The sequence below is a fragment of the Oncorhynchus gorbuscha genome, linkage group LG01, assembly GCF_021184085.1.
Source record: "Oncorhynchus gorbuscha isolate QuinsamMale2020 ecotype Even-year linkage group LG01, OgorEven_v1.0, whole genome shotgun sequence".
In the NCBI taxonomy this organism is placed as follows: Eukaryota; Metazoa; Chordata; class Actinopteri; order Salmoniformes; family Salmonidae; genus Oncorhynchus; species Oncorhynchus gorbuscha.
Genome location: NC_060173.1, coordinates 66,167,377 through 66,193,274, shown reverse-complemented (window position 1 = coordinate 66,193,274; position 25,898 = coordinate 66,167,377). Strand labels below are relative to the sequence as shown.

At 46.8% G+C, this 25,898-nt stretch overlaps 1 protein-coding gene across 5 annotated transcripts in view; it reads right to left on the bottom strand.

The window, feature by feature from the left end:
• Positions 1 to 486: 486 nt before the first annotated feature.
• Positions 487 to 25,898, bottom strand: part of pcbp3 (poly(rC) binding protein 3) — a 177,050-nt gene continuing 151,638 nt past the window's right edge. For all 5 annotated transcript variants that reach the window (XM_046358385.1, XM_046358367.1, XM_046358357.1 and 2 more), the window contains 3 exons: positions 3,629 to 3,681; positions 3,078 to 3,247; positions 487 to 1,731 (listed from right to left, as the gene is read on the bottom strand). In XM_046358385.1, the coding sequence (XP_046214341.1) occupies positions 1,677 to 1,731; positions 3,078 to 3,247; positions 3,629 to 3,681 (278 nt within the window). In that variant the 3' untranslated portion in view covers positions 487 to 1,676. The remainder of the gene's footprint in view (positions 1,732 to 3,077; positions 3,248 to 3,628; positions 3,682 to 25,898) is intronic.

Here is a 25,898-nt window from a genome sequence, read left to right as displayed (position 1 = left end):
TAAATGAGGCTGAATGAACTGTTTTGCTGCCAGACAAGGCTCCGCTGATAACCAGGTGTAGCAGTGGTAAGGATTCACTCCATGGTGCTGAAAAGAAAGCTCTGCTGTTGAGACAGCTTTATGTAGGCCCTAACAGTTTAGGAGTACAGTTTGTCACCCTATAGTGCAAGTAATGTATTGTTTAGTGTTGCGTAGTGGGTTTGCTGACATGCATCTAAATAAAAATTGTAGTTAGCCCCAGCAAGATTTACTGTGCACATATCACCCAACTTTAGCATGTAATTATTTATGCAAAATATATTCAGATATTATTCCAATGTGTGCATTTTTAGAGGCAAATACTCTGATGTGAATTCCTGGCTCAGTTGACTGTCCTAGCCTATTTCAATAGTACACTTATTAGCCTACTATTAAAGCATTGTGAATTACCTTGGTCCTAGACCCATGTTAGCAAATCAAAACATTAAAAACAAACACTTATTTTAATTTGGGACAGTTTATTTTCTTTTTGGGGAGTTTGAAATTGCACTTCGGGACAATTCTGGGATGGTTAGTCTCTCTCGAACCCTGCATATATCATGAGCATAGACACGATAGCTGTGTTTTATAATTATTAAATGAACTGAATTTACAGTAAAGCACATGATAATGGCAAAAACATAAAGTGTCCTTTGAATAGTCGGTTGAGGGCAAGTGAGGAGAATCATGTTAACAGTGTGGGTATCATGTTTACTTTACATATAATAAATTAGTTAGGATCACTTAAAGGCGCAGGACAGATAAATACAGAGAACAAAAATAAACGTGCAATGCCATTGGCACATGGGTCGTGTGATGCAGTGAAGAATGATGGGTAGAAATTAGTGTTCACATTCCAGTGACCTCAGACGTCAGCAGAGAATAGTTAAGGAAGAGGGGAGAAGGGAAGGGTGAAGGAAAAATATAGAAAAAAGAGATTGGACACTTTCACACAACAGTGAAACTCTGCAGCATTCTGGCTTTTTAGGTCTCCATGTTACATTTACTATTGTATATTGGTCATGCATATGGATTTTATGATGCACTTTGATAAAAACCAATCCAATCTAATTCTGGATTTTCCCTAATTGAAAAACCTGCACCTAAGTCTCTTGAACTACAAATAGTGTGAGTTCAAACGTAGTCCTTTATCACAATGGAAGTTGTTGACTTAATAATTTAAGTCTCCCTGCAAAAAGGAGAACCTCCGAAACCTCCTTACTATTTACATAAAAAGCACTTCCTTTTCATTCCAAATTTGACGCAACAATATTTTTTCACAAACGCATCACATCACTCGAGACTCATGGCCAATAGCATTGCTCAGTAGCAATCTGAATAGCAATATTTTTTTTGTTTTCCACTTTTTACTTGCCTGACAATTAACTACAGAAAAATAATGTAACAATTATCCTAAGCATTCAGCATGCTGAAACACTATACGTAACTCTTTACATTACATGAACAGAATTCAAGTCAAATTTTTTCACTTTGCTTTACAAATAGCCTCTTTAGCCTATTCAAAGCTGCTAAAGCTTAATTAAGTGTCAAGTGCTAAATGAATCAGGTAGCCATTAAGTTCTCTGGGAGTATACATGGGGTTATTGGGGAGACAGTTGCTGCTGTTAGCTTCTTGATAGTGGAACCAGATTTGGGCCTCAGGATGTTGTCATGGATGACGGGTCATTCCACATGGCAGCCACGTCCCTGAACCTGTCAGTGGAATTGTGGGAAAGCATAGCCATTAGTCTCTTTCCAACCGCTTCTCTGCAAACCAAACCCTAAAAGAAAGAAGTCACATAAAACAAAGCCACCATGTTGTAAATTGTGTGTATCAGTAAGGATTGAAGCATATGGATTGGGACTGTACCCCTGACACTGTCTCATTTCAGGGTTGTGTTCATAGGGAAGAAAACTGACTAAAACAGGGACAGACTACCTGGCCTTTGTTCTCTGTGCTCTTATGACCATGACCCAACTTTGAAGATAAATTATATGAACATTTCTGAAACTTTATGGGAAAAAGCTTTTCATTTTGTTTTGTGTTAATGAAATAGTGGTTTTAGAGGACAGTGAGAAGAAGGAGAGAGGTGAGAACATAAGGGAACTTTAAAATACAAATTTGATCTCCAATATTGTATAATACACTGCTCAGCTCCTGGCTATACTGCGTCTGGCTAATACAGGAGTAGATGCTACCAACAACCACCAGGGTCAGATTCCCTTCTATTTAAAAGGTTAATGGACTTTGTGCTAGGACAAAGTCTCGGTCCCAAATGGCACCCTATTCCCTAAATATATAGGAAGTAGACTGCCATTTGGGATGCACACCGGCTGAATCCTCTGTAATAGCCTACTTGATTTATCTATAAATAAAGAGCTTGATACAGAAAAGGAAACCTAGTCAGTTGTACAGCTGAATGCCTTCAACTGAAATGTGTCTTCTGCATTTAACCCAAATTCATCTGAATCAGAGAGGTGCAGGGGGCTGCCATAATCAACATCCACAGCACCCGGGAAACAGTGGGTTAACTGGCTTGCTCAGGGGCAGAACTACATATTTTTACTTTGTCAGCTCAGGGATTCGATGGAGCAACCTTTCGGTTACTGGCCCAATGCCCTAACCACTAGGTTATGTGTTACTTGTTACCTGTGTTGAGGTGGATGTGTTTTCTACTGGGCTCAGTCATAAGCCAGAGCAGTGACACTTAACCTAAAGCAGCCTGCCATGAAAGATTAATCACAATATTTATATAATCCTCGTCAATAATGACACAACATTTTCAAAATGTAATCAATTACTGACTAATCTCAATAAAACAAGTCATTGGGTTAGGTCTGTTGCCACCTAACTGCCATCACACGTTATGACTCATATTGATGCCAGAAATAGCCGTGGAGGCATTTGACAGAAGGCTTCTTTGCACAAAGGGACTCCTCCACAGACAACCATTTCCCACTGAAATGTACTGGAGGTCACTGATTCGGCCTCATGCTAACTACTTGCATTAGCATTATTAGTGTAGGCGCTCTGATGTTGGCGGTGGGTAAGAGGTTACCTTGCGTTGATGAGGTACTGGGCAAGGCTGATGTTGGCGGGGGTTCCTGTGATAGTGATCTGGCGCTCCGACGAGCCCTCCATGGCATTAGCGATTTTGATCTGTGCCCCAGACATCTGGCGGATCTCGTTGATTTTGGTTCCCTGGCGCCCGATTATGCAGCCTATTAGCTGGGAAGAAATGGCAGCGGTTCTTAACTGGGAAACCTGGAACAGAAGCCTTGGGCTGGCTTTCTTTGATTTGAGCTTTAAAAAGCTCAATCGTGAAAGCAGTGCGACATTATTGGCTCATTGCAGGGTCAGTTCCATTGAAACCCAGTAACTACAAGAAATGAATTTAAAGTAATTTGAGAAATGTTTCATTTTTCATGAGGTATTTTTCATGTCATTGAAAGTTGATGGTGTTACAAGGCAGCATTTTTAAGTCTGTGTATGTCTGTGTTAACTAATATTTGTCTTCACAGTAAAAGTTATCATGTGGGGAAGAGTTTAAATGAGTTGACCCTGATACCGGTTCATTAGTTGTTTATTCTACTGTTGTCCTTTACTCACATCATTTGGAATCGTGAGTTCATGAGTACTGGCCGGGGGGCTGGTATCCAAACCTGTGTTGGGGAACAGGGAATGAGAGAGCATGGCATAAATAGCATTTTTTATCAATTGGAGGATGTCTTGCTGTGAGTCAGGACCTTGGTCTCAGGATTGCAGTCCTAAGGCATCAATGAACCAAGGACCTTGGTTTGTTACCATAGCAGTCAACATGAGAGTCGTGCCCTTGGGGTGAGATCCAACATAATAGAGATCCCATTGAGTGGGATCCAAATGTATTGCCACCCTTGATAGAGATGAGCAAAAATACTGTATAAAATAAATAATAAAAATACTGAGCTATATTGTATGCTCAAATAACAGGAATGTTTTTTTTATTTAGGCCCTTATACAATTGCTCTGAGAAAAATATTTTGTTTAAAGCCCCTATGCTGTCATTTTAATTTAAATGTTTAAATCATCACTTTGTTCACTTATTATTATTTATTTTTATAACTTGTTATAATTTATTTCCCTGGGCCTCCTTTAGCCACTGAAATGCTCAGTCAGACTGTGTGGGCATGGGGATACAAATTTGAATATATGCTACATGACCAAAAGTATGTGGACCCCTGCTCGTCAAACATCTCATTCCAAAATAACGGCATTAATTTGGAGTTGGTCCCCCCTTTGCTGCTATAACGGCCTCAACACTTCTGGGAAGGCTTTCGACTAGATGTTGGAACATTGCTGCGATCTTGCTTCCATTCAGCCACCAGAGCATTAGTGAGGTCTGGCACTGATGTTGTGTGATTAGGCCTGGCTCGGTGTTCAGATCAGGGCTCTGTGGAGGCCAGTCAAGTTCTTCCACACCAATCTTGACAAAACATTTCTGTATGGACCTCACTTTGTGCACGGGGGCTGAAACAGGAAAGGGCCTTCCCCAAGCTGTTGCCACAAAGTTGGAAGCACAGAATCGTTCAACCAACATCAAAGCGGTGGCCCGTTCCTGTCGGTTCATGCTCTACAACATCCACAGAGTACGACCCTGCCTCACACAGGAAGCGGCGCAGGTCCAAATCCAGGCACTTGTCATCTCCCGTCTGGATTACTGCAACTCGCTGTTGGCTGGGCTCCCTGCCTGTGCCATTAAACCCCTTCAACTCATCCAGAACGCCGCAGCCCATCTGGTGTTCAACCTTCCCAAGTTCTCTCACGTCACCCCGCTCCTCCGTTCTCTCCACTGGCTTCCAGTTGAAGCTCGCATCCGCTACAAGACCATGGTGCTTGCCTACGGACCTGTGAGGGGAACGGCACCTCAGTACCTCCAGGCTCTGATCAGGCCCTACACCCAAACAAGGGCACTGCGTTCATCCACCTCTGGCCTGGTCGCCTCCCTACCACTGAGGAAGTACAGCTCCCGCTTAGCCCAGTCAAAACTGTTCGCTGCTTTGGCCCCCCCAATGGTGGAACAAACTCCCTCACGACGCCAGGACAGCGGAGTCAATCACCACCTTCCGGAGACACCTGAAACCCCACCTCTTTAAGGAATACCTAGGATAGGATAAGTATTCCCTCCCCCCCCCCCCCCCCCCTTTAAGATTTAGATGCACTATTGTAAAGTGACTGTTCCACTGGATGTCATAAGGTGAATGCACCAATTTGTAAGTCGCTCTGGATAAGAGCGTCTGCTAAATGACTTAAATGTAATGTAAATGTAATGTAAATGTTTAGAATGTCATTGTATGCTGTGGCATTACAATGTCCCTTCCATGGAACTAAAGGGCCAAGCCCGAACCATGAAAAACAGCAAGACAATGCCATTGGATGAATCCCGGAACATATTCCAGTCTGTGCTAAAAAACAGTCCTGTAGCGTAGCATCCATGAATCTAAAGTGTTGTTTTACGTTTTACGTGCCCCCAACCGGTTGTGTTTTTTTGCTTGTTTGTAACTTATTTTTTAACTATTTTTGTACATAATGTTGCTGCTAAATCCTTTTTCCGTTTCCTAATCCTAGCAGAATCCTTTTTCTTCTTTCACGACTCTGACAAGCCCGAGGCGGAGGATATACCTCCCTCAGGAACAGGCCCGACCCCAGTGAGCTGCATGAAGAGGAGATGGAGAAAGAGAGGCTGGAGGGCGGGCTGCCTTCTGAGGAGTAGGAAGCAATCGAATAAACCCCCACTCTCCTCAATTCTGCTCGCAAACATGCAACCTTTGGACAATAAAATGGAAGAGTTATTGGGAAGATTAAACTACCAACGGGACATGTAAAACTGTAATATCTTATGCTTCACGGAGTCATGACTGAACGATGACAATATCAACATACAGCCGACTGGTTAGACGATGTACCGGCAGGATAGAACAGTGGCGTCTGGTAAGATAAGGGGCGGTGGTCTATGTATTTTTGTAAACAACAGATGGTGCACGATATCTAAGGAAGTCTCGAGCTATTGCTCGAGCTATTGCTCGCCTGAGTTTCTAATGATATGCTGCAGACCACATAACCTACCGAGAGAGTTTTCATCTATATTCCTTGCAGCTGTTTACATACCACCAATGAGCTGTATTCCTCCATTAGCAAACAAGAAAACGCTCACCCAGAGGCGGCGCTGCTAGTAGTGAGGGACTTTATGTTATGCAGGTGAGTGAGGACCCAAAAGCGACTTAACAGAAACTGAGTTTATTAAAGTCCAAACAGAGATAACATAATCCTCAATCCTTTACAGGAAATGTCCAAACGGGGAAAACATAAATCCTCTAGTTGTTGAGGGGAATTGCAGGATAAGCGGCAACAGACTGCAGGTCCCTTCGGGTAGGCGCGGGCCGTAGCGGACAGAGACACCTGCTCACACGTAGCATCTGATGATAAGGCAAAACACGACAGGACGGAACAAGGACACAGCAAACAGCAAACAAGAATCTGACAAGGACAGAGGCAGAAACCGAGAGAGAAATAGAGACCTAATCAGAGGGCAAAATAGGGGACAGGTGTGAGAGAGTAAACAAGGTCGTTAGGAGAATGAGGAAAAGCTGGGAGCAGCAACGGAACGATAGAGAAAGAGGGATAGAGAGAGGGAAAGAAACCTAATAAGACCAGCAGGGGGAAACGAATAGAAGAGAAAGCACAAGGACAAGACATGACAATATATGACAATACATGACAGTACCCCCCCCACTCACCGAGCGCCTCCTGGCGCACTCGAGGAGGAAACCAGGCGGCAACGGAGGAAATCATCGATCAGCGAACGGTCCAGCACGTCCCGAGATGGAACCAAACTCCTCTCCTCAGGACCGTACCCCTCCCAATCCACTAAGTACTGGTGACCACGTCCCCGAGAACGCATGTCCATAATCTTCCGGACCCTGTAGATAGGTGCGCCCTCGACAAGGACGGGGGGGGGGGGGGAGGAAGACGAACGGGGGGCGCGAAGAAAAGGCTTGACACAGGAGACATGGAAGACTGGGTGGACACGACGAAGATGTCGCGGAAGAAGAAGTCGCACTGCGACAGGATTAACGACCTGAGAAATACGGAACGGACCAATGAACCGCGGGGTCAATTTGCGAGAAGCTGTCGTAAGGGGAAGGTTACGAGTGGAGAGCCATACTCTCTGACCGCGACAATACCTAGGACTCTTAGTCCTACGCTTATTAGTGGCTCTCACAGTCTGCGCCCTATAACGGCAAAGTGCAGACCTGACCCTCTTCCAGGTGCGCTCACAACGTTGGACAAAAGCCTGAGCGGAGGGAACGCTGGACTTGGCGAGCTGGGACGAGAACAGAGGGGGCTGGTACCCAAGACTACTCTGAAAAGGAGATAGCCCGGTCGCAGACGAAGGAAGCGAGTTGTGAGCGTATTCTGCCCAGGGGAGCTGTTCTGCCCAAGACGCAGGGTTTCGAAAGGAAAGACTGCGTAAGATGCGACCAATAGTCTGTTTGGCCCGTTCTGCTTGACCGTTAGACTGGGGATGAAAACCGGAAGAGAGACTGACGGAAGCCCCAATCAAACGACAAAACTCCCTCCAAAACTGAGACTTGCGGACCTCTGTCCGAAACGGCGTCTGACGGAAGGCCATGAATTCTGAACACATTCTCAGTGATGATTTGTGCCGTCTCTTTAGCGGAAGGAAGCTTAGCGAGGGGAATAAAATGAGCCGCCTTAGAGAACCTATGCAGACGACACACAATTAATCTTCTCCTTTCCCCCTTCTGATGACCAGGTGGTGAATCGCATCTCTGCATGTCTGGCAGACATATCAGTGTGGATGACGGATCACCACCTCAAGCTGAACTTCGGCAAGACGGAGCTGCTCTTCCTCCCGGGGAAGGACTGCCCGTTCCATGATCTCGCCATCACGGTTGACAACTCCATTGTGTCCTCCTCCCAGAGCGCTAAGAACCTTGGCGTGTTCCTGGACAACACCCTGTCGTTCTCAACTAACATCAAGGCGGTGGCCCGTTCCTGTAGGTTCATGCTCTACAACATCCGCAGAGTACGACCCTGCCTCACACAGGAAGCGGCACAGGTCCTAATCCAGGCACTTGTCATCTCCCGTCTGGATTACTGCAACTCGCTGTTGGCTGGGCTCCCTGCCTGTGCCATTAAACCCCTACAACTCATCCAGAACGCCGCAGCCCGTCTAGTGTTCAACCTTCCCAAGTTCTCTCACGTCACCCCGCTCCTCCGCTCTCTCCACTGGCTTCCAGTTGAAGCTCGCATCCGCTACAAGACCATGGTGCTTGCCTACGGAGCTGTGAGGGGAACGGCACCTCAGTACCTCCAGGCTCTGATCAGGCCCTACACCCAAATAAGGGCACTGCGTTCATCCACCTCTGGCCTGCTCGCCTCCCTACCACTGAGGAAGTACAGTTCCCGCTCAGCCCAGTCAAAACTGTTCGCTGCTCTGGCTCCCCAATGGTGGAACAAACTCCCTCACGACGCCAGGACAGCAGAGTCCATCACCACCTTCCGGAGACACCTGAAACCCCACCTCTTTAAGGAATACCTAGGATAGGATAAAGTAATCCTTCTCACCCCCCTCCCCTCCCCCCCTTAAAATATTTAGATGCACTATTGTAAAGTGGTTGTTCCACTGGATGTCATAAGGTGAATGCACCAATTTGTAAGTCGCTCTGGATAAGAGCGTCTGCTAAATGACTTAAATGTAATGTAAATGTCTATCGACAACCGTAAGAATAACAGTCTTCCCCGCTGACAAAGGCAGACCGGTAATAAAGTCTAAGGCGATGTGAGACCATGGTCGAGAGGGAATGGAAAGCGGTCTGAGACGACCGGCAGGAGGAGAGTTACCTGACTTAGTCTGCGCGCAGTCCGAACAAGCAGCCACCAAACGGCGCGTGTCACGCTCCTGAGTAGGCCACCAAAACCGCTGGCGAATAGAAGCAAGCGTACCCCGAACGCCGGGGTGGCCAGCAAACTTGGCAGAGTGAGCCCACTGAAGAACGGCCAGATGAGTAGAAACGGGAACGAAAAGAAAGTTACTAGGACAAGCGCGCAGCGACGGAGTGTGAGTGAGTGCTTGCTTTACCTGTCTCTCAATTCCCCAGACAGTCAACCCGACAACACGCCCCTCAGGGAGAATCCCCTCGGGGTCGGTAGAGGCTACAGAAGAACTGAAGAGACGGGATAAAGCATCAGGCTTGGTGTTCTTAGTGCCCGGACGATAAGAAATCACGAACTCGAAACGAACGAAAAACAACGCCCAACGAGCCTGACGCGCATTGAGTCGTTTGGCAGAACGGATGTACTCAAGGTTCTTATGGTCAGTCCAAACGACAAAAGGAACGGTCGCCCCCTCCAACCACTGTCGCCATTCGCCTAGGGCTAAGTGGATGGCGAGCAGTTCGCGGTTTCCCACATCATAGTTACGTTCCGACGGCGACAGGCGATGAGAAAAATACGCGCAAGGGTGGACCTTATCGTCAGAATGGGAGCGCTGGGACAGAATGGCTCCCACGCCCACCTCTGACGTGTCAACCTCGACAATGAATTGTTTAGTGACGTCAGGAGTAACAAGGATAGGAGCGGATGTAAGACGCTTCTTGAGGAGATCAAAAGCTCCCTGGGCGGAAACGGACCACTTAAAGCACGTCTTGACAGAAGTAAGGGCTGTGAGAGGGGCTGCCACTTGACCGAAATTACGAATGAAACGCCGATAGAAATTCGCGAAACCGAGAAAGCGCTGCAACTCGACACGTGACTTAGGGACGGGCCAATCGCTGACAGCATGGACCTTAGCGGGATCCATCTGAATGCCTTCAGCGGAAATAACAGAACCGAGAAATGTGACGGAGGAGACATGAAAAGAGCACTTCTCAGCCTTCACATAAAGACAATTCTCTAAAAGGCGCTGGAGAACACGTCGAACGTGCTGAACATGAATCTGGAGTGACGGTGAAAAAATCAGGATATCGTCAAGGTAAACGAAAACAAAGATGTTCAGCATGTCTCTCAGTACATCATTCACTAATGCCTGAAAGACAGCTGGAGCATTAGCGAGACCGAACGGCAGAACCCGGTATTCAAAATGCCCTAACGGAGTGTTAAACGCCGTTTTCCACTCGTCCCCCTCCCTGATGCGCACGAGATGGTAAGCGTTACGAAGGTCAACTTAGTAAAGAACCTGGCTCCCTGCAGAATCTCGAAGGCTGACGACATAAGGGGAAGCGGATAACGATTCTTAACCGTTATGTCATTCAGCCCTCGATAATCCACGCAGGGGCGCAGAGTACCGTCCTTTTTCTTAACAAAAAAAAACCCCGCTCCGGCGGGAGAGGAAGAAGGCACTACGGTACCGGCGTCGAGAGCAACAGACAGATAATCTTCGAGAGCCTTACGTTCGGGAGCCGACAGAGAGTATAGTCTACCCCGGGGGGGAGTGGTCCCCGGAAGGAGATCAATACTACAATCATACGACCGGTGAGGAGGAAGGGAGGTGGCCCTGGACTGACTGAAGACCGTGCGCAGATCATGATATTCCTCCGGCACCCCTGTCAAATCACCAGGCTCCTCCTGTGAAGAGGGGGCAGAAGAAACAGGAGGGATAGCAGACATTAAACATTTCACATGACAAGAAACGTTCCAGGATAGGATAGAATTACTAGACCAATTAATAGAAGGATTATGACACACTAGCCAGGGATGGCCCAAAACAACAGGTGTAAAAGGTGAACGAAAAATCAAAAAAGAAATGGTTTCACTATGGTTACCAGAAACTGTGAGGGTTAAAGGTAGTGTTTCACATAATATACTGGGGAGAGGACTACCATCCAAGGCGAACATGGCCGTGGGCTCCCCTAACTGTCTGAGAGGAATGTCATGTTCCCAAGCCCAGGCTTCGTCCATAAAACTACCCTCAGCCCCAGAGTCTATCAAGGCACTGCAGGAAGCTGCCGAACCGGTCCAGCGTAGATGGACCGACAAGGTAGTACAGGATCTTGACGGAGAGACCTGAGTAGTAGCGCTCACCAGTAGCCCTCCGCTTACTGATGAGCTCTGGCTTTTACTGGACATGAAATGACAAAATGTCCAGCGGAACCGCAATAGAGACAGAGGCGGTTGGTGATTCTCCGTTCCCTCTCCTTAGTCGAGATGCGAATACCCCCCAGCTGCATGGGCTCAACACCTGAGCCAGTGGGGGAAGATGGTAGTGATGCGGAGAGGGGGGACACTGTTAACGCGAGCTCTCTTCCACGAGCTCGGTGACGAAGATCTACCCGTCGTTCTATGCGGATGGCGAGTTCAATCAAAGAATCCACGCTGGAAGGAACCTCCCGGGAGAGAATCTCATCCTTAACCTCAGCGTGGAGACCCTCCAGAAAACGAGCGAGCAACGCCGGCTCGTTCCAGTCACTGGAGGCAGCAAGAGTGCGAAACTCTATAGAGTAATCCGTTATGGATCGATCACCTTGACATAGGGAAGCCAGGGCCCTGGAAGCCTCCTTCCCAAAAACTGAACGATCAAAAACCCGTATCATCTCCTCTTTAAAGATCTGATACTCGTTAGTACACTCAGCCCTTGCCTCCCAGATTGCCATGCCCCACTCACGAGCCCGTCCAGTAAGGAGAGATATGACGTAGGCGATACGAGCTCTACCCCTTGAGTATGTGTTGGGCTGGAGAGAGAACACAATATCACACTGGGTGAGAAACGAGCGGCATTCAGTGGGCTGCCCAGAGTAACACGGTGGGTTATTCATTCTGGGTTCCGGAGACTAAACATATTCCTTCTCAGGAGACTGAAAAGAGGGTAGTACGAATGGCCCAGTATATCACTGGGGCCAAGCTTCCTGCCATCCAGGACCTCTATACCAGGGTGTCAGAGGAAGGCCCTAAAAATTGTCAAAGACTCCAGCCACCCTAGTCATATACTGTTATCTCTGCTACCACACGGCAAGCGGTGCCAGATCACCAAGTCTAAGTCCAAAAGGCTTCTAAACAGCTTCTACCCCCAAGCCATAAGACTCCTGAACATCTAGTCAAATGGCTACCCAGACTATTCACATTGCCCTCCCCTCTCCACATCACTGCCACTATCTGTTGTCATCTATGCATAGTCTGTCACGTTCTGACCTTTATTTCCTTTCTTTTGTATTTATTTAGTATGGTCAGGGCGTGAGTTGGGTGGGCAGTCTATGTTTGTTTTTCTAGGTTTTGGGTATTTCTATGTTTCGGCCTAGTATGGTTCTCAATCAGAGGCAGGTGTCATTAGTTGTCTCTGATTGAGAATGATACTTAGGTAGCCTGGGTTTCACTGTGTGTTTGTGGGTGATTGTTCCTGTCTCTGTGTTTGCACCAGATAGGACTGTTTTTGGTTTTACACATTTATTGTTTTGCTAGTTATTTCATGTCTAGTTCCTTTATTAAAGAACATGAATAACCACCACGCTGCATTTTGGTCCGCTTGTCCTTCACCACAGGAAAACCCTTGCAGAATCACCCACCATAACAGGACCAAGCGGCGTGGTAACGAGCAGCAGCAGGAGCAGCAGCAGCAGTGGGAGAGGCTGCACTACTTGGAGAATATGGACTATACTACTTGGGAGGAAATAGACAGTCGACCCAGGGAGAGTGCCGGAGCCCGCCTGGGATTTGATGGAGCAGTGCGCGGAAGGTTAGATGAGAATGAGGTTGGCGAAGCAAGCACGGCGGCGCGGAAGGAAGCCCGAGAGTCAGCCCCAAAAATGTATTGGTGGGTGGCACAGGGGGAGTGTGGCAGAGTCAGGAGTCAGACCTGAGCCAACTCCCCCTGTTTATCGTGAGGAGCCAAGGAAGAGCTCAGAACCAGAGCTGGTGTTGGAGGTGAGCGAAGCAGAGACTGTGAAGGAGTTAATGGGGAAATTGGAGGAGAGAGATATGAGGGAGTTGCTGGTTTGGTGCATGAGGCATGACATTCGCCCGATGGAGCGTGTCAGGGATTTAATGGCACCTGGGTCAGCTCTCCATACTCATCCTGAGGTGCATGCTAGGGGTCTGGTGAAGACTGTGCCAGCCTCACGCACCAGGCCTCTTGTGCATCTCCCTAGCCTTGCACGTCCTGTGCCATCTCAGCACTACAGTGCTCCTAGCAGTGCTAACCGTGGCGGGCGTGGTGCTGGTCAGGCACCGTGTTATGCGGTGGTGTCCCCAGTATGCGTGCTTAGCCCGGTGCGCTACATCCCAGCTTCCCACATCGGCCGGGCTAGGGTGAAGATCCAGCCAGGGCGGTTGGTGCCAGCCCTGCTCTCAAGATCTCCTGTACGCCTTCACGGTCCGGTCCATCCAGTGCCACCTCCACACACAAGCCCTCCGGTGGCAGCTCCCCGCACCAGGCTTCCTGTGCGTGTCCTCGGCCCAGTACCACCAGTGCCAGCACCACGCATCATGCCTACAGTGCATTCCACCTGTCCGGCGCTGCTGCCGGAGTCTCCCGCCTGTCCGGCGCTGCTGCCGGAGTCTGAGGCGCCAGAGCCCCTCAGACCAGAGGCGCCAGAGCCCCTCAGCCCAGAGGCGCCAGAGCTTCCGCCCCTCTGTCCCGAGCAGCTGCACCTCTGTCCCGAGCTGCCCCACTGTCCAGTGGGGTCATTGAGAGGGGTTGCCATGGTTAGAGAGCCACGGAGGCGGACTAAGACAATGGTGAAGTGGGGTCCGCGTCCCGTGCCAGAGCCGCCACCGCGGACAAACGCCCACCCAGACCCTCCACTATAGGTCAAGGTTTTGCAGCCGGAGACCGCACCTTTGGGGGGGGGGGGTACTGTCACGTTCTGACCTTTATTTCCTTTCTTTTGTATTTATTTAGTATGGTCAGGGCGTGAGTTGGGTGGGCAGTCTAAGTTTGTTTTTCTAGGTTTTGGGTATTTCTATGTTTCGGCCTAGTATGGTTCTCAATCAGAGGCAGTTGTCATTAGTTGTCTCTGATTTGCGGCAGATAGGATTGTTTTTGGTTTTCCACATTTATTGTTTTGTTATTTCATGTCTAGTTCCTTTATTAAAGAACATGAATAACCACCACCTTACATTTTGGTCCGCTTCTCCTTCACCACAGGAAAACCCTTACATAGTCACTTTAATTAACTCTACTTACATGTACATACTACCTCAACAATCCAGTGCACCCGCACATTGACTCTGTACCTGCACCCTCTGTATATATTCTTTTTTTTACTGCTCCTCTTTAATTACTTACTTTTATCTCTTATTCTTATTCATATTTCTTTTAACTGCACTGTCGGTTAGGGGCTCGTACGTAAGCATTTTACTGTATCCTGTTGTTTTCGGCGAATGTTTTTAATACAATTTTATTTTATTTGATCTGACCACTTTCGTATAGAGCGAGTCACTGGTACTTCCTATTTTAGATTTTGTTTGTATGCAGGAATCAGGAGGATATAATTATGGTCAGATTTGCCAAATAGAGGGTGGAGGAGAGCTTTGTATGCATCTCTGTTTGTGGAGAAAAGGAGGTCGAGAGTTATTTTCCCTCTGGTTGCACATTTGACAAATCAAAACAAATTTATTTATATAGCCCTTCGTACATCAGCTGATATCTCAAAGTGCTGTACAAAAACCCAGCCTAAAACCCCAAACAGCAAGCAATGCAGGTGTTGAAGCACTTTGGCTAGGAAAAACTCCCAAGAAAGGCCAAAACCTAGGAAGAAACCTTGAGAGGAAACAGGCTATGAGGGGTGGCCAGTCCTGTTCTGGCTGTGTCGGGTGGAGATTATAACAGAACATGGCCAAGATGTTCAAATGTTCACAAATGACCAGCATGGTCAAATAATAGGTCTGGGACAGGTAGCACGTCCGGTGAACAGAACAGGATTCCAAAGCCGCAGGCAGAACAGTTGAAACTTTAGCAGCAGCACGGCCAGGTGGACTGGGGACATCAAGGAGTCATCATGCCAGGTAGTCCTGAGGCATGGTCCTAGGGCTCAGGTCCTCCTCCTCCGAGAGAGAAAGAATTAGAGAGAGCATACTTAAATTCACACAGGACACCGGAAAAGACAGGAGAAGTACTCCAGATATAACAAACTGACAATCACCCCCGACACAAACTACTGCAGCATAAATATTGGAGGCTGAGACAGGAGGGGTCAGGAGACACTGTGGCCCCATCCGATGATACCCCAGGACAGGGCCAAACAAGAAGGATATAACACCACCCACTTTGCCAAAGCACAGCCGCCACACCACTAGAGGGATATCTTCAACCACCAACTTACCATCCTGAGACAAGGCCGAGTATAGCCCACAAAGATCTCCGCCACGGCACAACCCAAGGGGGGAGCCAACCCAGACAGGAAGATTACATCAGTGACTCAACCCACTCAAGTGACTCACCCCTCCTAGGGACGGCATGAAAGAGCACCAGTAAGCCAGTAACTCAGCCCCTGTAATAAGGTTAGAGACAGAGAATCCCAGTGGAAAGAGGGGAACCGGCCAGGCAGAAACAGCAAGGGTTCATTGCTCCAGAGCCTTTCCGTTCACATTCACACTTCTGGGCCATACTACACTCAATCATAGGACCCACTGAAGAGATGAGTCTTCAGTAAAGACTTAAAGATTGAGACCGAGTTTGCGTCTCTCACATGGGTAGACAGACCATTTCATAAAAATGGAGCTCTATAGGAGAAAGCCCTGCCTCCAGCTGTTTGCTTAGAAATTCTAGGGACAATTAGGAGGCCTGCGTCTTGTGACCGTAGCGTATGTGTGGGTATGTACGGCAGGACCAAATCAGAGAGATAGGTAGGAGCAAGCCCATGTAATGCTTTGTAGGTTAGCAGTAAAACCTTGAAATCAGTCCTTGCCTTGACAGGAAGCCAGTGTAGGGAGGCTAGCACTGGAGTAATATGATCCAATTTTTTGATTCTAGTAAGGATTCTAGTAGCCGTATTTAGCACTAACTGAAGTTTATTTAGTGCTTTATCCGGGTTGCCGGAGAGTAGAGCATTGCAGTAGTCTAACCTAGAAGTAACAAAAGCATGGATTCATTTTTCTGCATCAGTTTTGGACAGAAAGTTTCTGATTTTTGAAATGTTACATAATTGGAAAAAAGCTGTCCTTGTCTTTATATGTTCGTTAATAGAGAGATCAGGGGCCAGAGTAACGCAGAGGTCCTTCACAGTTGTATTTGAGACGACTGTACAACCATTAAGATTAATTGTCAGATTCAACAGAAGATCTCTTTGTTTCTTGGAACCTAGAACAAGCATCTCTGTTTTGTCCGAGTTTAAAAGTAAAAAGTTTGCAGCCATCCACTTCCTTATGTCTGAAACACAGGCTTCTAGCGAGAGCAATTTTAGGACTTCACCATGTTTCATTGAAATCTACAGCTGTGTGTCATCCGCATCGCAGTGAAAGTTAACATTATGTTTTCGAATGACATCCCCAGGAGGTAAAATATATAGTGAAAATAATAGTGGTCCTCAAATGGAACCTTGAGGACCACCGAAATGTACAGTTGATTTGTCAGAGGACAAACCATTCACAGAGACAAACTGATATCTTTCCGACAGATAATATCTAAACTAGGCCAGAACATGTCCGTGTAGACCAATTTGGGTTTCCAATCTCTCCAAACGAATGTGCTGATCGGTGGTATCAAAAGCAGCACTAAGGTCTAGGAGCATGAGGACAGATGCAGAGCCTCGGTCTGATGCCATTTAAAAGGTTATTTACCACCTTCACAAGTGCAGTCCCAGTGCTATGATGGGGTCTAAAACCAGACTGAAGCATTTCGTATACATTGTTTGCTTTCAGGAAGGCAGTGAGTTACTGCGCAACAGCCTTTTCTAAAATGTTTGAGAGGGATGGAAGATTCGATATAGGCCGATAGTTTTTTATATTTTCTGGGTCAAGGTTTAGCTTTTTCAAGAGAGGATTTATTACTGCCACTAGTAGTGAGTTTGGTACACATCTGGTGGATAGAGAGCCATTTATTATGTTCAACATAGGAGGGCCAAGCACAGGAAGCAGCTCTTTCAGTAGTTTACTTGGAATAGGGTCCAGTATGCAGCTTGAAGTTTTAGAGGCCAGGATTATTTTCATCATTGTGTCAAGAGATATAGTACTAACACACTTGAGTGTCTCTCTTGATCCTAGGTCCTGGCAGAGTTGTGCAGACTCAAGAAAACTGAGCTTTGGAGGAATATGCAGATTTAAAGAGGAGTCTGTATTTTGCCTTCAAATGATCGTGATATTTTCCTCAAAGAAGTTAATGAATTCATTACTGCTGAAGTGAAAGCCATCCTCAGTTGGGTAATGCTGCTTTTTAGTTAGTTTGCGACAGTATCAAAAATAAATTTCGGATTGTTCTTATTTTCCTCAATTAAGTTGGAAAAATAGGATGATCGAGCAGCAGTAAGGGCTCTTCGATACTGCACGGTACTGTCTTTCTAAGCTAGTCGGAAGACTTCCAGTTTGGTGTGGCGCCAAACTAGTTAAAATGAGTTCCTCAGTTAGGTGGTAAACTGATTTTTTTCCCTCTGACATCCTTGGTTAGGCAGTCTGGAAGGGCATCAAGGAATCTTTGTGTTGTCTGTGAATTTATAGGACGACTTTTGATGCTCCTTGGTTGGGGTCTGAGCAGATTAGGTGTCAGGAAAATAACCTCACACTCAACGTCAACAAAACTAAGGAGATGATTGTGGACTTCAGGAAACCGCAGAGGGAACACCCCCCTATCCACATCGATGGAACAGTAGTGGAGAGGGTAGCAAGTTTTAAGTTCCTCGGCATACACATCACAGACAAACTGAATTGGTCCACCCACACAGACAGCATCGTGAAGAAGGCGCAGCAGTGCCTCTTCAACCTCAAGAGGCTGAAGAAATTTGGCTTGTCACCAAAAGCACTCACAAACTTTTACATGCACAATCGAGAGCATCCTGGCGGGCTGTATCACTGCCTGGTACGGCAACTGCTCCGCCCACAACCGTAAGGCTCTCCAGAGGGTAGTGAGGTCTGCACAACGCATCACCGGGGGCAAACTACCTGCCCTCCAGGACACCTACACCACCCGATGTTACAGGAAGGCCATAAAGATCATCAAGGACAACAACCACCCGAGCCAATGCCTGTTCACCCCGCTATCATCCAGAAGGCGAGGTCAGTACAGGTGTATCAAAGCTGGGACCGAGAGACTGAAAAACAGCTTCTATCTCAAGGCCATCAGACTGTTAAACAGCCACCACTAATATTGAGTGGCTGCTGCCAACACACTGACTCAACTCCAGCCACTTTAATAATGGGAATTGATGGGAAATGATGTAAAATATATCACTAGCCACTTTAAACAATGCTACCTAATATAATGTTTACATACCCTACATTATTCATCTCATATGTATACGTATATACTGTACTCTATATCATCTACTGCATCTTTATGTAATACATGTATCACTAGCCACTTTAACTATGCCACTTTGTTTACATACTCATCTCATATGTATATACTGTACTCGATACCATCTACTGTATCTTGCCTATGCCGCTCTGTACCATTACTCATTCATATATCTTTATGTACATATTCTTTATCCCCTTACACTTGTGTGTATAAGACAGTAGTTTTGGAATTGTTAGTTAGATTACTTGTTGGTTATTACTGCATTGTCGGAACTAGAAGCACAAGCATTTGGCTACACTCGCATTAACATCTGCTAACCATGTGTATGTGACAAATAACATTTGATTTGATTTGATTTGATTAGATTTATTTGTTGCAATTACAAACGTTAAAAAATCCGATAGTCCGATAGTCCAGGATTATGAGGGAAAAAAATCAGATAGTCCGATAGTCCAGGATTATGAGGAAAAACATTAAGATCCACAACATTTATTCCATGGGACAAAACTAGGTCCAGAGTATGACTGTGACAGGGAGTAGGTCCAGAGACATGTTGGACAAAACCCACTGAGCCGTTGATGGTTCCGAAAGCCTTTTGGAGTGGGTCTGTGGACTTTTCCATGTGAATATTAAAGTCACCAAAAATTTGAATATTATCTGCTATGACTACAAGGTCCGATAGGAATTCAGGGAAGTCAATGAGGAATCCTGTATATGGCCCAGGAGGCCTGTAAACAGTAGCTATAAAGAGTGATTGAGTAGGCTGCATAGATCTCATGACTAGAAGCTCAAAAGACGAAAACATATTTATTTATTTTTGAAAATTAGAAATTTACTATCGTAAAATTTAGCAACACCTCCGCCTTTGCGGGATGCAGGTGAGGTTTCCCTTCTTTCTTTTCTCTCCAAAACTCTTGAACGTGCCGTCCTTGGCCAGCTCTCCCGCTATCTCTCTCTGAATGACCTTCTTGATCCAAATCAGTCAGGTTTCAAGACTAGTCATTCAACTGAGACTGCTCTTCTCTGTATCACGGAGGCGCTCCGCACCGCTAAAGCTAACTCTCTCTCCTCTGCTCTCATCCTTCTAGACCTATCGGCTGCCTTCGATACTGTGAACCATCAGATCCTCCTCTCCACCCTCTCCGAGTTGGGCATCTCCGGCGCGGCCCACGCTTGGATTGCGTCCTACCTGACAGGTCGCTCCTACCAGGTGGCGTGGCGAGAATCTGTCTCCTCACCACGCGCTCTCACCACTGGTGTCCCCCAGGGCTCTGTTCTAGGCCCTCTCCTATTCTCGCTATACACCAAGTCACTTGGCTCTGTCATAACCTCACATGGTCTCTCCTATCATTGCTATGCAGACGACACACAATTAATCTTCTCCTTTCCCCCTTCTGATGACCAGGTGGCGAATCGCATCTCTGCATGTCTGGCAGACATACCAGTGTGGATGACGGATCACCACCTCAAGCTGAACCTCGACAAGACAGAGCTGCTCTTCCTCCTGGGGAAGGACTGCCCGTTCCATGATCTCGCCATCAAGGTTGACAACTCCATTGTGTCCTCCTCCCAGAGCGCGTGATCCTGGACAACACCCTGTCATTCTCAACTAACATCAAGGCGGTGGCCCGTTCCTGTAGGTTCATGCTCTACAACATCCGCAGAGTACGACCCTGCCTCACACAGGAAGCGGCGCAGGTCCTAATCCAGGCACTTGTCATCTCCCGTCTGGATTACTGCAACTCGCTGTTGGCTGGGCTCCCTGCCTGTGCCATTAAACCCATATAACTCATCCAGAACGCCGCAGCCCGTCTGGTGTTCAACCTTCCCAAGTTCTCGCACGTTACCCCGCTCCTCCGCTCTCTCCACTGGCTTCCAGTTGAAGCTTGCATCCGCTACAAGACCATGGTGCTTGCCTACGGAGCTGTGAGGGGAACGGCACCTCAGTACCTCCAGGCTCTGATCAGGCCCTACACCCAAACAAGGGCACTGTGTTCATCCACCCCTGGCCTGCTCGCCTCCCTACCACTGAGGAAGTACAGTTCCCGACTCGCTGCTTAATGGGGAAAACTGGTTGAAAGTTTCTATCGGCTGAATGAGCAACACCGGTTAAGCATTCCTACAGCATTTCCCTCCAGAAACCATGAGAAATTTGTTAGGCTACAGGGACCGTGTGAGGGGATTTATACTAACGTTACTATCTGTACTTACTGGTAGCACAGACGCTGTTTCATCCTTTCCTAAATTACCCTTGCCTAACGATTGCGTCTGAAGCTGGGCTTGCAACACAGCTATCTTCGCCGTAAGGCGATCGTTCTCCTCTATATTATGAGTACAGCGACTGCAATTAGAAGGCATCATGTTAATGCTACTACTTAGCTTCGGCTGTTGGAGGTCCTGACGAACCACGTCCAGATAAAGCTTCCGGAGTGATAAAGTTGAATGACAAAAAGTTGAGTGAGGGAAAAACCAAAAATATAAACGGTAATTAAAAAGTAAAAACCTTAAAGTTGTCAGGTAGCAAAGTAAGGTTGGCAACAAAATGCACAAAATGCACAGCAAAACGTAAACAAGTCTGCAAGTTGTGACCGGAAATGCCGTCAGCAATGCAGCAAAAAGCATACTGATAGAAATTAGGAAAAATTGAATTAACTTTGCCTGCATTAATGTCCCTGGCCTTATAGAGCTGGTTGAGTGCAGTCGTAGTGCCAGCATCAGTGTGTGGTGGTAAATAGACAGCTACGAATAATACAATTGACAACTCTCTTGGTAGACAGCTTGATCTACAGTTTACCATAAAATACTCAACCTCAGGTGAACAATACCTCAAGACTTCTTTAATATTAAACATCGCACACCAGCTGTTATTGACAAATAGACACACACCCCCATCCCTCGTCTTACCAGACGCAGCTTCTCTGTTCGGCCGGTGCATGGAAAATCCCGCCAGCTCTATATCGTCATTCAGCCACGACTCGGTGAAACATAAGATATTACAGTTTTTATTGTCCCGTTGGCAGGATAATCTTGATTTTCCAATGATTGCACGTTGGCAAATAGAACAGATGACAGTGGGAGTTTACTCACTTGCACAAATTCTCAGAAGGCAGCCCGAATGACAGGGATTTGGGCCTGATCCCAGAAAAACAGTATATTCTTCTCGTTAGACTCGTTAAAGGAAAAAGCTTCCTCCAGTTCGAGGTGAGTCATCGCTGTTCTGATGTTATTTTTTGTCATAAGAGATGGTAGCAGCCACATTATTTACATAATTAGTTAAAAAATAAGTTGTAAACAACAACAAAACCTAAGAAAATAGCACAGTTGGTTAAGAGCATGTAAAACATCACCCATCCTCTCTGGCTACTCTTCCCGTGGTCTAGAAACATTAAGGCAGTTATATACAGTTTAGAATATCACATGATATTACATTTCATAACACTTTTCACAACACAACAGTTTGTGCCCTCAGGCCACTACTCTACTACAACATATCTACAATACAAAATCCATGTGTACGTGTGTGTAGAGTGCGTGTCTTATCACACTCCCTGCTATTCCATAAGGTATATTTTAATATTTTTTATCTGATTCTACTGCTTGCATCAGTTACTTGATGTGCAATAGAGTTCCCTGTAGCCATGGCTCTATGTATTATTGTGCTTCTCACATAGTCTGTTCTTGACTTGGGGATTGTGAAGAGACCTGGCATGTTTTGTGGGGGAATGATGAAGTCAATATCTCCATGCTGCCTTGTTTTGAGCCGTTTGTAATTTCCTGAGGTCCCTCTTTGTGGCACCTGACCACCCGAGTGAACAGTAGTCCAGGTGAGACAAACTAGGGCCTGTAGGACCTGTTTTGTTGATAGTGTTGTTAAAAAGGCAGAGCAATGCTGGCTTTACTCAAAGCCAGTGGCATGTTATTAGTAAAGATTGAAAAAAGTTTGGGGCCTAGACAGCTGCCCTGGGGAATTCTACCTGTACCATGTTGGAGAGGCTTCCATTAAAGAACACCCTGTGTCTTCTGTTAGACAGGTAACTCTTTACACACAATATAGCAGGCGGCGTAAAGCCATAACATACATTTTTCTATCTGAAAGACAATGATCGATAATATCAAAAGCCCACTGAAGTCTAGCAAAACAGCTCCCACAATCTTTTTATCATCAGTTTCTCTCAGCCAATCACCAGTAATTGTGTAAGTGCCCTGCTTGTTGAATGTCCTTACCCACAAACGTTCTATTAGTATGTTGTCAATTTGCGTACGGTAAAATAGCATTGTATCTGGTCAAACAGTATTTTTTCAAAAGTTTACTAAGGGTTGGTAACAGGCTCAGGCAGTAAAAGGGGCTTTACTATTCTTGGGTAGGGGAATTACTTTTTTCTTCTCTCCAGGCCTGAGGGTACACACTATCTAGTAGGCTTAGATTGAAGATATGGCAAATAGGAAAGGCAATATCATCCGCTATTATCCTCAGGAATTTTCCATCCAAGTTATCGGATCCCAGGGGCTTGTCATAGTTGATAGACACAATCTTTTTTTTCACCTTTTCCAGACTCATTTTACGGAATTTAAAATTATAATGCTTGTCTTTAATAATTTATTAGTTATACTTGGATCTGTAGTTTCAGTATTTGTTGCTGGCATGTCATGCCTAAGTTTGCTAATTTTGCCAATGAAAAAATCATTGAAGTAATTGGTTTTGTGATGAATGAGCCAATATCATTGGGTTTTGTGATGAATGAGCCATCTGATTCAATGAATGATGGAGCTGAGTTGACCATTTTGCCCAAAATCTCATTTAAGGTACTCCAAAGCTTTTTACTATCATTATTTAAATCATTTATAAAGTTTCATAGTATAGTTTCTTCTTTTTATTCAGTTTAATCACATGATTTGTCAATTTGCATTACATTTGCCAATTGGTTATGCAGCAACACTTATTTGCTATTCCTTTTGCCTCATCCCTCCTGCTCTAGTTTTGTCTTATCTTGATTATTGTTCAGTTGTGTGGTCGAGTGCTGCAAGAAAAGACCTAGTTAAGCTGCAGCTGGCCCTGAACAGAGTGGCACGTCTTGCTTTTCATTGTAATCAAAGTGCTGATATACATATCCCATAACACACAGTATGACTTAAGTATGATCCCCAATTAGAGACAATGATAGCCAGCTGCCTCTAATTGGGAATCATACCAAAACATCAACATGTAAAAAAAACAACTAGAACCCCACATAAAATATAAACTAGACTAAACCCCTAGTCACGCCCTGACCTACTCATAGAAATAAAAGCTTTTTTTATTTTTTTATGGTCAGGACGTGACAGTACCCCCCACAAAGGTGCTGACTCTGACCGCAAAACTTGAAACAAAAAGGGCGGGTTAGGGGGAGTGTCTAGTGTTGGTGGCAGCTCTGGTGCGGTGCGGTGTGAAGTCGCTCTTCCCGCGGATCCACCAGCATCGGGGGCGGCTCTGGTGCGGGACGAAGAACCCGCTCATCCCGCTCATCCAACCATGGACCCAGGCTGAGCACTGTGCCTGGACTGGACCTAGGTGCAGAAGAAGACTCCTGCCATGGAGCGGGACTGGACGCTGTGCCTGGACTGAGCACCAACACAGAAAACAACTCTGGCCTTGGAGCTAAACTGGACGTCGTGCTCAGACTGGGCATCAGCGCAGGGGATGTCTCCGGTCATGAAGCTGGAGGTTCCGGACCGTTGACCGTCGCAGGAGGTTCCGGACCGTTGACAGTCTCAGGAGGTTCCGGGCTGTGGACCATCGTTGGAGGTTCCGGACTGTGGACCGTCGCCAGAAGCTCTGGACTGCATGGAGCCGGCACTGGTGGTACCGGGCTGGTGACACACACCTCAGGGCGAGCGCGAGGAGCAGGCACAGGACGTACCGGACTGGGAGGCGCACTGGAGGCCTGATGCATGGGGCCAGTACAGGTGGCACCGGACTGGTGACACACCTCAGGGCGTGTGTGGGGAGCAGGCACAGGATGCACCGGACTGGGAGGCGCACTGGAGGCCTGGTGCATGGAGCTGGCACAGGACGTACTGGGCTGTGGAGGCGTACTGGAGAAACTGGTGCGTATAGCCGGCATTAATTGGAACGTAAATTTAACACACTTTGCACGGCACATGCGAGGAGCTGGCACAGGACATACTGGGCTGTGAAGGTGCACTGGAGGGAGAGTGCGAGGAGCAGGCACAGGACGTACCGGACTGGGAGGCGCACTGGAGGCCTGATGCATGGGGCCAGTACAGGTGGCACCGGACTGGTGACACAGCTCAGGGCGTGTGTGGGGAGCAGGCACAGGATGCACCGGACTGGGAGGCGCACTGGAGGCCTGGTGCATGGAGCTGGCACAGGACGTACTGGGCTGTGGAGGCGTACTGGAGAAACTGGTACGTATAGCCGGCATTAATTGGAACGTAAATTTAACACACTTTGCACGGCACGTGCGAGGAGCTGGCACAGGACATACTGGGCTGTGAAGGTGCACTGGAGGGAGAGTGCGAGGAGCAGGAACAGGACGTACAGGACTGGGGACACACACTTCAGGGAGAGTGCGAGGAGCAGGCACAGGACATACCGGTCTGGAGACACGCACTTCAGGGAGAGTGCGAGGAGGAGACATATGACGTACCGGACTGGAGAGGTGCACTTGAGGCCAGAAACGTGCAACCGGCACAGGTTGCACCAGACTGCTAACCGGATCCTCTGGTTGGATGTTGAGCTGAACACACTTGCACAACATCTCATCTCACTTTCTCCCAACTTCGCCATTGCCTTCCTGACAGTCTCTGGTCCATCCTCTGCTCAGTTGCCATCGGACCAAGGCGCAGCGCATGTTGAGTTCCACATGAGTTTATGATAAAGTGAAACTGAACAAAGACAAAAACAAATAAACTAACATCGAACCGTGACAACAGCGATGCTACGTGCACTAACTCAAAACAATATACCTTAACACACAGGTGGAAAAAATGCTACTTAAGTATGATAGCCAGCTGCCTCTAATTGGGAATCATACCAAAACACCAACATAGAAAAACCAATGAGAACCCCGCATAGAAAATATAAACTAGACTAAACCCCTAGTCACGCCCGACCTACCCTACCAAATAAAATAAAAGCTTTCTATGGTCAGGGTGTGACAAGATGCAATAAATACATGTTGATGATTTCATTCCTGTGCTGTTTGTAACTATGCTGATAAGTCGAATGAGCCTGAAGCAGGTTGCTGTCACGATCGAAGCGGACCAAAGCGCAGCGTGGTGTGAATGCATCATTTAATAGCTTACGAAAAACACGAAGTAAACTGTACAAAAACAATAAACAAATAACGACCGTGAAGCTATCATAAGAACTGTGCTGACACAATCAACTAACATAGACAATCACCCACAAACAAACAGTGAAACCCAGGCTACCTA